A 13,619-nucleotide genomic window follows, 5' to 3' on the forward strand; every position below is an offset into this window, starting at 1 on the left:
TTGTTATGTCTTCATCCTTTATCTTTGTATTTTGGGTGTCTACTACAGGTTTTTAAATTTGTGTTTACCATATCACTTACATAAAGCCATTTAGTTATAGTAGTTTATTTTAAGCTGATAAGAATTTATCAGCTTTGTGTATTTGTTATGTCTTCATCCTTTATCTTTGTATTTTGGGTGTCTACTACAGGTTTTTAAATTTGTGTTTACCATATCACTTGCATAAAGCCATTTAGTTACAGTAGTTTATTTTAAGCTGATAAGAATTTAACTTTGATTTAGATCTTTTTATATTGTGTGTCTATTAACAAACTACTATAGTTATAATTCTTTTAGTACCTTGTCTTTTAATTTTTATACTAGAGTTCAGAGTGATCTATACTCATTATAGCCATTTCTGTCAGGTTTACTGGAGATTTGTTTTATCCCTTCGGTTGTGTTGGATTTTCCTTGTTCTTCACCTTCCTTGAAGAGTTGCTTTGTTGTCTATTCAGGTACCTCTCCTACTCCTCACTGACTGATTTTGACTGGGAGATACTTTTATTGGTTAGCAGTGCTTGATATTAGCCACTTTAAGGCTAGGAGCAAGGCCCACTTTGCCTCCTCCCTACCTTCCTGGAGGAAAAGAATCTGTTGTCTGTTTTTCCTCAGTCATACAAAACAAAACAAAGCAAAGCAAACTGCTGGGTATAAAAGAATGTCCTCCCCTTTTCTTTGTTTCTTGCTGTTGCAGGGACCAAGCTCTTTGAATCATTCAGCACAAAGTATGGGGTGAGATGGAAACCAGTTCCAGAGAAGGCACTCTGAGAGGCTATGTGGCTAGGCCTACACTCAGATCTCCCCATCACAGATGGAGGCCGTCTTCTTGGTGCTGACAAAAGCCTGTCTGGGGGAGGGACTGATGTGAATAAATTGAAATTGTTCCTCTTACCTATATAAATGTTAATTGCTTCTCAGTTTGTGCTTTACTACATAACTCCTACTTCTTAGCTGGATTCTGAGCTTCTTTTCAGAAAGTTGGCATTTACAAGGTATTGGTACATCACTGTTTCTGTGAAGGGTTGATGTGTAAGGCTTACTGTGCTGCACCTTGCTGACATAACCATTCATCCCACTGCCTTTTGCCTACATTGTTTCAAGGGAGAAATCAACTGTTAATATTATTGAGCATCCCTTATACTGGAATGATTGCTTCTCTCCTGCTGCTTTCAAGATTTTCTCCTTGTCCTTTCTTTTAGCTGCTTAATTACAATTCACCTTGGTATGGATCTCTTGGAGTTTATCCTTTTTATTTATTTATTTATTTATCTATTTATTTACTTAAAGATTTCCTTTATTTCTTGGAGAGAGAATAAGCAGGGGGGAGCAGAGGTAGAGGGAGAAGCAGGCTCCCTGCTGAACAAGGAGCATGATGTGAGATTCAATCCCAGGACCCTATGATCATGACCTGAGCCAAAGGTAGATGCTTAACCAACTGAGCCACCCAGGCATCCCCATGTTAACCCTTTTTAGAATTCATTCTGCTTCTTGGATGTGTAATGCAATCTTTCTTCAAAGTTAAGAAGACCTCCTCTTATTTCTTCAAATACTCTTTCTGCTCCTTTCTGGGCTCCTTCTGGGATTCCCATAATGCAAATGTTAGTCTGATTGAGAGTCCCCTGCTCAGTTCACCACTTCCATTTCTTTTCTTTCTGCTCCTCAGACTGGATAAGTTTAATTGTTCTATTTTCAAATTTGTGGATTCTGCCTTCTTCCTGCTTAATTTGATCTGTAACCTCTCTACTGAATTCTTTATTTTAGCTAATTTACTTTTTGGCTCTCATGTTCTATTTGGTTCCTTTTTTAACAAAATATTTTTTATTTGTTTACTAAGAGTGTCCATTTGTTTATACATAATTCTCCTAGTCTTCTTAAGCTTTTTGTCTATGGTTTCCCTTCACTCTTTAAGCATATTAGAAGATGTAAATCTTTGTCCAGTAAGTTCAATATCTGGGTTTCCTCAAAATGGTTTTGCCAATTTCTTTTTTTTCCTGGGAATGGCCCATAATTTTCTGTTTGTTTTATTTTCTTTTGTCAGTCTGCTGTCCCTTGTTCCAGAAGGCTATGTGTAGTAGACATCTTTAAAGTTTTTGATTGACACCAGGCTGGGGATTTGCTCCTATCAGAAAGAAATCTCTAAGCAGGGGCACCAGGGGTGGGAGAGAGCAGTCAGTAAGACATCTGACTCTTGGTTTCTGCTTGGGTTGTGATCTTGGGATCATGTAATCAAGTCACACATCAGGCTCTATGCCCAGCACGAAGTCTTCTTAAGACTCCCTCTCAGTCTCCCTCTCCCCCTCCCTGTTCTCTCTCTAAAATTAAATAAATCTTGAAAAAAAAATGAAAAGAAAAAAAAAAAAGAAAGAAAGGAAATCTCCAGACAGGTCAAAATGCATAGCCACAATGATTTGAGAACAAAGTAAGTATTATACTCAATAGTTCCAGCAAGGTGACCCCTAGAACTCAGGGCTTCATCTCCCTAGCTGCTGCTGTGTTGGAGAATGGGAGATGGCAAGTGTGTAAGCAAAAATACAATACTTCCATAATGAAATTTAACAGCCTTTTTCTTTTTTCATTAATTACTGTCTTGGTTGCTGTAACTTTTTTTTTATTAGATTTCATGTATCCAAAGATGTTGATTCTGTAAGTTTTGCCAGCTTAATTGCTATTCTGGTGGAGGGACTGATTATTTGAGCTTTCTACGCTGCCATTTTATATGACATTACTCTGACATCTATAATTACATCTTTAGGGAATATCTATTGACCACTCTGGTCTAGAATAAAATTAATATGATTCCTCTTAATTCTACATATTCCTCCTCTCCCCTACCATACATTTTTGGGGTACCAATGTTATATTTCTATATGTTATGTATGTACTATTAAAATATCTATGTTTCTATCCATTGAGGTCAACTTTAATACACAGCCTTGGAGCCCCAGGTATTACAAATGAGGCAGTTGAATGAATTTACTACCAATATTTTTCCTCCTCTACTTCTCTGTATTTGTAAATTTTATAATTTCTACATTGTCATGACATAATACTGTTTCCTTCTTTTCTTTCAAGTCATTCTCTTTATGTACTTTTGTGTTCAAACCATTCTTTTTATGTGCTTTTTGCTTGGTTTTACAGATAAATGTAGTCAATACCTAACCCAAGTGCTTTTATTGTGCTTTCCTCATTCATGTCTTAGTTTCCTGAATTTCACTCTATTTTACTCAAAATGGGCTCAGGAGAAAAATGTTCACTAAGCTTCTGCACTGATAAAGCTCTATCTTTGTAGTTTCTATATGTTAAGGACAGATGGCTAGATACAAAATCCCCAGTTTCCCCTTTATTTATTTGAGTTGTAGGAATTTCTCCACTCTCTTTTGGCATTAAATGCACTTTGAAGAGAACAAAGGTAAGAGAAATATTTCTTCTTATAAGTGGCTTGACTTTTTTGCCTGATTTTACAAAGAATTATTTATTTACCTTTAAAAGTTAGTACTTGTTTTATTCTATATCTCAGGGTTGACTGCTGAGTAGGTAGCACAACAGCTCCCAAAGACATCTACAGTCTCATCCCTGAGACTTTCGAATATTGTAGGTCACACAGGAAAGGGTGCTTTGTAGGTGTGATGAAGATAAGAGATTTGGGGGAACTACCCTGGCCGATCTGGGTGAGCCCAGGGTAATGACAAGTGTCCTCGCAGAGCAACTTGGTCTGGTCAGAGTCAGAGAGGTGATGTGAGGTTGAAATTCAAGATGGGAATGATGGGTTTGGTGCCTGGGAAGACAGAGGAGGCCAGGAACCAAGGAAAGCAGGAAGACTGTGGGAGCTGGAAAAGGCAACGGTTGGGCTCTGCAGCTTCCAGAAAAAACATAGACTTGCCAACACCTTGATTTTTGCCCAGTGAGACTTCTGATGTTTTGAACTGTGAGATACTAAATGTCTGTTTTTTAAGCCACTGAATACTTGATGGTTTGTTATAGCAGCAACCCACAACTAATGAAGCTATCTTGAATCTACTTTCCTGGCCTGGGGGTCACCCCTTCATCTGTGGTGGCTCTGCTTGACTTTTGTTGTGGCTTGTTTTGTCTGTCAGGGTTCTAATTACTTGTATGTGCTTGTTCTTGACCTGTCTTATAGCTCCTATATACTTTATAGTTCTAGATGTATTTTTCAAATTCTAAACTCTTTATTTCTTTGTTTTTGCAATACCTGTTTCCCATTCTGAAACTTTTATTTTCATTTCAATGATTTATTTATTTATTTATTTTTAAATTTTATTTATTTATTTTGCCTCCTCGCCTCCCACGTTCTTCTAGCCAACATGGAAATTTCCTGGACTGTGAGTTTGCAGAGATTTCTGTGTGCCTACGAGGGCTTCTTCACCATTAGAGAGTTGATTCTTGCTGGTTTTTTGTAAGTTGACCAATGCCAGGACCTTTCACTGTTTTCTGGCTGCACCCCTCCCCTTCCACACCCAGCCCCAGTGTGAGCCCCTGACTTCTGGCAGCCTGTACAGCTATTCTGGAGAACATCTGTCTGCTTCTTTCACATGACCCAATAGGAGGTAAAAAAGGACAGATGTTATTTCCACAATCGTGTTGATTGCAGAAGTCTCGTTTGTTTCTGCCTTGCCATCTAATTATTTCATATAGGCAATGATGAACTTTACTTTCAATATCCCAGTAGAATTTTAACACTTGATGACTCCCTTCTTGAAATACATGCTGCCCTTGGTTTATTTCTCTAATCATTTCCTTACCCTTTGGGCCATTCCTTTTTAAATTTCTTTGAAAACTACTACTACTACTACGACTACTACTACTACTACATTTAAATGTCTTTCCTCAATAGAGATGTCCTTCAGTCCTCCAGTACAATCATATTCTCTTTTCATTCTTCTTTTTCCTTTGGTGTTTTTCAGTGCTACTATGTCGTCACTTAGCAGGTAGCCCAAACCACTTAGCTCCAAGCCCATATACACTCTGTCTTTTTAACATATCTTCCTTCAACTTGGTGACATCTCAGCCTAGACCATAGGACTTGTCCCCACATTTCCTCCTCTAGCAATCCTATTCCAGTGAGTGTGACGACTGTGTCCTCGGTTGTTTCAGGCAGAATTTTGGGTGGCATTCTTATCTCTTCCCTCTGACTCAGTACATTAATCTCAAAACTCTGTCAGTTATTCCCCATGAACATAACCTGAATTAATCCATTCCCTTAAATTCCCATCTTCCCAGACCCCCATCATCTCTCCCCTTGGCTGGTTTCCTTGGCCCCCATTTTGTACCTTTTCTTGTCTGGTAACCACAGAGTGATTATAGCCCAACCGGGGCCTCCAATGGCCCTTCATATAACTCAGCCTCCATGGCCCTGCCTGGCTGCGCGTGCTCTCCTGACTCCCCTGCTCTGCCGCAGCTACAGAATCACACCTGTCATAACTGTGGGTTTCCATGCCAAAAAGCACTCTTTTTATATTAAAAAAATTACTACTTCTTGAATTGGTTGACATAATCTGCCTTCTAAGAAAGTATTATCATTATCTTATCCCCTAAAACTATTTTCAGCAGCTGTATGATACTAAGATTAAAAAATCAGAAAGGTAGCCAATTGACAGCTTCTCTCTGTAGCGTTTTTGCAGTTACTGTGGGAGGTAACACCAGAAGTATGGATGTTTTCAAGGAAATCTGTTCATAAAGTAAAATTAAAAAAAAAAAACAAGTATTCATGAAATACATCTGATTTTTCTTTTTTTTGTTCAAGATTTAATTGGGCATTTTTAAATTTTTTAAAATTTATATTCAATTAGCCAACATATAGCCTCATTTGTTTTTGATGTAGTATTCAATGATTCAGTAGTTGCACATAACACCCAGTGCTCATCATATTTCTATAAAATGTTATCAACCTAAAATTTATGTTTTCATGTAAGTCAGATCACGAAAGACGTACTCTTCTTAAGAGCAGATGCTTTCAAATATAGTGTAAATGATTTTCACATGTTAATACTGGCATTCTGTTGATTTCATTTAATTATTATTGTACACATCCATTTTAAGTTTTCAGAGACATTTAAATACCCCAAGTATTTACAGCTCCATGGAGCTGGGAAGTTCAGGCTTTATACACCACAGCACATCTGTGTTTAGCTGTGGACTAACGGAGATAAAGAGAAGCAGTAACTCTTGGAGTTTACTTACAAATTCTCAAATATTTATTGGTGGCGATGCATTCCAGTTTAGAAAAGCATCCTCTGGAATGGGTTCTTCATGCATATTTTCTTGTCAGCCTTTATCCATCGTCTAATTAGTGTGCTAAAAGTCTCAGTAAATTTTAAGATGTAGAAACGTTATAATATTTATGCTTAAGTTATAATCACTTTAGCTCTTAATGTATTCTTTCATCTGTTTTCTTAATGGATCTGAGATTCACTCCACATGTACCCCCTGAGTGCAGACCCCGGGCAGGGCTGTGTTCTTGGCGTTTGGCCTCACGCAGTGCGGTCCGTGGGTGTGCATGCTGGTGTATGTGTGTGTGCACTGTGTGTGTGCAGGGAACAGGAATACGGACAGTACATACAAACCAGTAACCATGGACTGTCTCTAATAAGAATATTTCCAGCAAGGTAGGATGAAATGCCAAAAGAACATGTCAAGAGAACATAAGAATATACCTAATAACTACTTCTTTTGCATTCTGTTCTGGCAATTCGGCAGTGAAAGTTGGTACAAGCTGGCTCACTAATTTTACAGATGTAAAGAAAAGCCTTTCCTCAAGAAATAGGAAATCAACTTAAAGTATTGAAAAAAAAAATGTGCAGCCAAGAAATACCTCCAGCCAGGATACGAGCAAGCAGGTTTGGAAATGAGCCTGTCCCTTCACCTCCTGAGTATGTCCTACGTCTGTGGTAGCTTCCATCTCACACAGTTCCGGCAACCAGCTCAGGAAACCCTTTCAGAAATAAATGAATAAATAATATGATGCTTTTAAAATGCAGCGGGATGCTTGTGGGCAACCGTATAGCACACCACCATTTTGAGTTAGTTTATGTCTAAAGTTGAGGTCATTAATTCAGTGACGCTTGGCTGCCTGTCCCCTAGGGGCATCATCTCAGGCCCCAGAAGGCAGCAGGGAGCTGACTTACAGGGCCCCGAAGTCAGAGAGGTCCCAGTCTCAGGCATGTGCTGTTTCGGAGGGAGAAAATGTGCTCGCTGGTCGGAGCATCCGACAGGTGTCCTCAGGACCACGGAGGCCCCTTTCGTCATCCGCTGCATTTCACAGCAGTCACAACACGAGAATTCATTCTTCCCATGTTTTGGGCAGTCTGCGTTTAAAAATGCCGTGAGCACAGATCTCACTTAAACCAACAGAAAACGATGGTATTGTCATCTTCCCACTGCCTTGCTGCTGTGTCAAAACGGGATGACAAGATTGCCTCTGCGACGTGTCCCTGAGGAGACCTTTCCTCCAGAGACTGTCCCCTTCCAGTGGGGCACCGGAGGGCTTCCATCCAAGTCCAGTTTCTTCACGGGCCTTCCTGGGAACAGCAGAGCTGGGTGACCAGGCCTGCCGAGCACTGGGGGGCCCTCCTCCCTCCCCATGGGAAACAGAGGCGCGTCCTGTGAGCACACAAGAGGATGGACGAGACCACCTGTGTCCACAGGCACCTGTGGCTCCTTCCGTGGTCTCCCTCACAGCCGCCTGTCTTCCACCTGTGGGCCATGCCAACGTGGAGGGCTGCGAGAGGCAACAGATCTCAGATTCACAGTGTCCTTCGCTTTGTGTGATCACCTCGGGCTCTTTACTTCTCTGAAGTGTTGAGAAAATATGGGGTTTTTGTTTTATTCTCTTCCCTCCTGAATCCTATTCGGAAAAAGCTCAGACAGGATGGGTTTGGGGGAGCTAGCTGAGGCAGGGACGCTCACTCAGCCGTTCCTACCGTGCCACCCCCTGACAAAACTCCACAGGAAAGTTGTTCTTGAAACTCAACCCAGGACAAGTTGTTCTTCCCAGAACTTCTGGCATATCGTCTTTATTATTTCCCTCTTTGCTGTGGCCGAGGTGAAGCCTGGGGACATGCGTTGTCCAGCATTATCCATTATAAGGAACATTTTTAGATTATTTTAGACCACAGTTTCATTTCACTGTTTTCTCTCCTTATATTACCACTTCCCTAATCTTCTTTTCACTTGTTAGATGCCATTTTATTTATGCCCCTGCATTCTTGACCTAGCCTCAGTTTTACCCTTTACTCTGGTATTTTTACACGATGGTGAGAAATCCAGGGAATTTAATGCTGTGAATTCACAGGAGAGGGTGTTTGTCCCTGAGCATGGTGTTCCCACGCCAGAGGGAGGTCCCCCTCCTGTCTACCCGTTTCTGTAGCCGCTGGCGGCTCTGTGTCCCCTTCCTTGGGCTCTTGTCTTTGCGGACCCCCCCCCCCCCCCGCCCCCCCCATGAAATCTGAGGGCTCACAGAGGAGAATGTGTGTGCTGACCTGGAAGCACTTCAACTTGGATATCGCAGAGGACTATTGCCGAGTTCCTTGACCTTGTCCTCGTAGAGGCTGTGTCGTGGTCCCTTCCCTCACTGCCCTGAAGCCCAGTTACGGTGCCTGGTGGGGAGGGGGCCTCCCCAGGCCCCTCGCTAAAGTCTCCCATCCTAACTCGGTCCTCTCCGGGAACCAAAGGAAAACCAGAAAACCTCTGTGAGTGTGTCATTCAGAGACATTTGGTCCGTTTGGCCCCATCCAGACCAGGCTTTCTGGCGAACGTCGCTGAAATACACAAGATTTGAAGAAAACTCAGACTTTGCTTGAGATGTACTGGCCCTCGGGTCCCCAAATACAGGGGTGCGGGAGGTCGTGTGCCCAAAACCACTGCTGAAACACCAGGAGAATGTCCTGATGGTCTCCTTTGTCTCTTTTGTAAAAGATGAATTTCTCCTCTAAGTTTCAGACTCCGGTTTAGCGGCCGAGCAGACGTGGAAAACCGCTCTTCTCACCAGTGCTCTGTCTTCATCACAGGGGCTTACACATTCGTTCCGTGGCTGCTGAGCTTTAAAAGAGGAAGAGCCCTGGAGGAGAAGGAAAACAAAATCCTGGTGAAGGAAACGGGTTATTTCTTTATATATGGGCAGGTAGGTTCCCTGCCCCCTGCTGCCTCCGCCTGTTTCTCTCTGCTGTGCTCACTTCTGACCCGCGTCTCTGGTTTGTTCCTCAGGTTTTATACACCGATAACACCTTTGCCATGGGACACCTAATACAGAGGAAGAAAGTCCACGTCTTTGGGGACGAATTGAGTCTGGTGACTTTGTTCCGATGTATTCAAAATATGCCTGAAACACTACCCAATAATTCCTGTTATTCGGCTGGTAAATAACAATTCTGTGTAAACAGAAGGACGGTTCTCGGTATGCTGTGCGGCGTTTGTTCTCTGGAAGGATAAGCTAGCTCTTTTGAGTCGAAGCGGATACAATCATTAGTAATGGTTTTATCGTTCTTCTGTACATGGAGAAGGGGCCGTAACGCGCTGGCAATCAGCACGGAGAGCAGTTCCAAGCTGCATTTCCTTCCGTAGATAACGCTGCGTAAGAACCCAGGGAATGATTACCATGTGCCAGGCATCCTTGTCTTATCCTGACCTGGGCTCCTTCGTCCGACCACCGCCCCCCTGACCCCCTCCCCGCCCCGTTTAAGGGAGGCGGCATCTGAGACACAGAGAGGTAGCTCATGCTTCCCCAGAGGGCACAGCTTCCAAGTTCCAGAGCCTGGATGAAACCAACAGGTCTGACCCCAGAGTGGGAGCCCCCAAAGCTTTTCTTGTTTGTGTTTTTGTTTTACATGCTGCTGAAGACATGTCCTTAACCAAATCAAGGGTCTGGTCAGGTTGCCCGGCGGCTTTCTCTCCCTCTCCCTCTCCTTCAGGTGACATGTGCTGCACATAGGCCAGACAGGTGACTTTGGGAGGGGAGTTTGCAGGAGCGAGGCTCCTTCGGCTCGGGGCAGTGAGGATGAGGAGAGGAAGGAAAGGGAAAGGGAGGACTTTGTTCCCATCCGGTCTTCAGGCTGTTCTTGCAACAGAGTCTTCATTTTATTTTGGGGATAAATTCATCAAAGCTGGTATGAGGGGAGGAAAAAAACATATTAGCCTTGAACACATTTTTTCCTCTCTGGTGATTTGACACATCCACTGAGAACCCTGAGGCATGTCTTCAGTTCCGTATTCCCTGAAACACAGGCCCGAGGCCTGGCCGCCTCCTCTGAAGCCCTAAGTTTCAAAGGCGTTTGCTACCGAGTGCACAATCACTCATCAGGAAGGAAGGGAAATTGGAGGGAGTGTCCTCGTGGACCCGCAGCCATGAACAGCTGTAAGGGGATGATGAGGAAGTGTGTTGAATTCAAACTCCCTAATTTTCATAAAGAGATGTTCCCCTGCGCTCAGCGATGACCAGTATCCTGGCATTGCAGAAAACCCACAGAAAGGCGTGGCCACCCCGTCTGGACTGACTCTAGGCACAGCAGTACTCAACACGGGCTGTGTCTGCTCATTGCCCTTCGGTGCTCCTGCCCTCCGCCACGCCTCCCCGGGGCCTCAACTTTGAAGACTAGTTTATTGGACCTTTGGGCTGTGCCCCGGTGCCAGAGCGTAGGTTAGGTAGGAGAACCGTTCTCCAGGACATTCCGGGTTGCAGTGCTCATCTGTTCTAGGGCCAGTCTGCTTCAAACCAGTTAGTATATAAGAGCCGGACATCAAGAGCTCCCATGCATCATAACCTGGGAAAAAATGCAAACGGTCCCTTGGAAGAGCCCAGCTGGCACCAAACACTGGTCTTACGCACAGCTGGATCACGCTGTTTCCCTCTCAAATCGAGTGTCTGTTGTAGAAGTGACAGCTCAGCTGCTGCGATCGGGAAGGACTGGAAGAGCCAATAACTCAGAGTTAGAGTTTCAGACAGAACCTTCTTGAAAACTGTCAGTTCACGCGGCCTTTATTTTGAGTTAGTATTACTTAATGCTCCGTGATCGATAGCTTTTGTTAAAATACTAGATTCTCTTCAGTCTCTATGGTAACAACTGATCTATTCAACAAGTAAATTCCAGCTTTTTTTTTTTTACTGTTTTATGTAGTCATCAAATGCTTTGCTAATCCTAAAAAGTGTGCATGTTACCCTTCGCAATACCTGAAACTATGTTCTTTTGTTTGTTGTCTGTCATAGTCCATGACAAAAAAACAAGATCCTTGGAGACAGAATCTTCTGTCATTCTGATCACAGCCCTGTGCGTGTCTAGAAAGGTGTCTGGTACATCGTAAGTTCCGATAAGTAAACACTGACTAGCTGTCACCTGAGGAGATCTGGGTGCTTTGGGCCTGATGGATGTTAACATACATAATGTCGTTCGTGTAAATACATTTTCAGGGCATCTTCGTGAAAATACAACTGCTTTTTTAAATTGTTGGTTGAAAATAGGAACAACATCGATAGTAATTTGTTTGTTACTTTCTTTGTTTCTTCTCCCCTAATCATCCTTTCTTCTCTGTCATCTTTGTCTTATAAAACGGGTCCCCACGGATGTACCGAGGGTAGTTCCTGAATTGTATTCTGTGTTCCTGAATCACAGAACACATCCTTGTAAAATAGGCACATACAGATTTATTAGTTAGTTTTGAGAAGCTAAGTATTTTATTGCTTTTGATTATGAGGACAAATATGGTCATTTAAGGGAACGTGGAAACATAGAAGACTGTCAAAAATAATTCAAATGTCTCCTAACCCCCATGGTCTGGACTCCAGAGAAACACTATGTTAATGGATGGGTTTTGCTGATAAGTGGTGTTTTGTTTTTGTCTTCCTAGTAATATACACACATTTATTTATTTATTTATTTTTATTTCTTTTCAGCGTAACAGTATTCATTGTTTTTGCACCACACCCAGTGCTCCATGCAATCTATGCCCTCTCTAATACCCACCACCTGTTTCCCCCAACCTCCCACCCCCCCGCCCCTTCAAAACCCTCAGATTGTTTTTCAGAGTCCATAGTCTCTCATGGTTCACCTCCCCTTCCAATTTCCCTCAACTCCCTTCTCCTCTCCATCTCCCCATGTCCTCCATGCTATTTGTTATGCTCCACAAATAAGTGAAACCATATGGTAATTAACTCTCTCTGCTTGACTGATTTCACTCAGCATAATATCCTCCAGTCCCGTCCATGTTGCTACGAAAGTTGGGTATTCCTCCTTTCTGATGGAGGCATAATACTCCATAGTGTATATGGACCACATCTTCCTTATCCATTCGTCCGTTGAAGGGCATCTTTGGAAGACCATTCCATGCTCTTGGATCGGAGGAATAAACATTGTTAAAATGTCTATACTGCCTAGAGCAGTCTTTACTTTTAATGCCATTCTGATCAAAATCCCACAACTATTTTTCAAGGAGCTGGAGCAAATAATCCAAAAATTTGTATGGAATCAGAAGAGACTCTGAATTGCTAAGGAGATGTTGAAAAACACAATAAAACTGGGGGCATCATGTTACCTGATTTCAAGCTTTACTACAAAGCTGTGATCACCAAGACAGCATGCTACTGGCATAAAAAATATACACATTTTATATGCACATTCAGTGCATATTTATGTGATATCTATGCAGCTTATACATCTGCATAGTGTGTGTGTACTTTGTGTATTCTATTTTGTATTTTTATTTAACATCATTTTTTTGTATTTCTATTTTGTTTTTATGTAACATCATTATTTTTTTAACACTGTTATAAACATTTTTGTCAATAAAATGAAGCAAAACCACTTTTAACCACACAATATCCCAAGGAGGGATGTGCTATGATCTGACTTTTTTTCTTCTTCAAATAAAACATTGGTTTCTGTTCAGAGTCTCATCTTATAGACAGTAGGTGAGAAATACATTTATTTGTGTCTGCTGTCTTTCTGCTCATTTGCTTTAGCTTTTTGTTTGTTTTTTACTCTGGTCTTAGGCCGGTGGAATTGTAACTGGTTTGCAGTCCGCTGGTGTGCCTTGAAGTGTGAATGCGTAGGTTAACATTTCCCCCAAACAGCATCGTTTTATCCAGTGCGCCCCCACCCTGCGTCCCGCGCCGCACGCCCGCTCAAAGTCCCTGTGCATCCTTGTTTTCCAGGCATCGCGAGGCTGGAGGAGGGCGACGAGCTGCAGCTCGCAATTCCGCGGGAGGACGCCAAGATATCGCGAGACGGCGACGCCACGTTTTTTGGGGCCTTGAAGCTCCTGTGACCCGCGGACACCTGCGCCGCGGCCGGGTCCTTCCTCGCTCCGCGCCTCTGAGGAGGAGACGCTCCCCGGGAAACACCCGAAGGAAGAAAAGCAGTGGTTGACTCGCCTTTTCTGGGAGCTGCTTATTTTGATTCCCTGACACTAGACCAAACAGGAAATTTCACGGACAACCGCAGCCCCGGGGTGACCTGGGGACGCCCGGAAGCGGCCGTTCCGGGGAGACCGAAGGGAGGCCGCCCGCTGCGAGCCGGCTGGGCGCGGTCGCGCTCTCGCTCGGCCTGGCGGGGCCGGTGGCCGGGGCCGTCGCCCTT

The 13,619-nt window shown here is 43.1% G+C and overlaps 1 protein-coding gene across 1 annotated transcript in view; it reads left to right on the forward strand.

The window, feature by feature from the left end:
• Nucleotides 1–13,613, forward strand: part of TNFSF13B (TNF superfamily member 13b) — a 31,011-nt gene extending 17,398 nt beyond the window's left edge. Inside the window, exons 4-6 of the mRNA XM_059378221.1 lie at nt 9,063–9,175; nt 9,259–9,409; nt 13,196–13,613. Coding sequence (XP_059234204.1) covers nt 9,063–9,175; nt 9,259–9,409; nt 13,196–13,308 — 377 coding nt within the window. The 3' untranslated portion in view covers nt 13,309–13,613. The remainder of the gene's footprint in view (nt 1–9,062; nt 9,176–9,258; nt 9,410–13,195) is intronic.
• Nucleotides 13,614–13,619: the final 6 nt, after the last annotated feature.

Source organism: Mustela nigripes, chromosome 15 (genome assembly GCF_022355385.1).
Source record: "Mustela nigripes isolate SB6536 chromosome 15, MUSNIG.SB6536, whole genome shotgun sequence".
Taxonomy (NCBI): Eukaryota; Metazoa; Chordata; class Mammalia; order Carnivora; family Mustelidae; genus Mustela; species Mustela nigripes.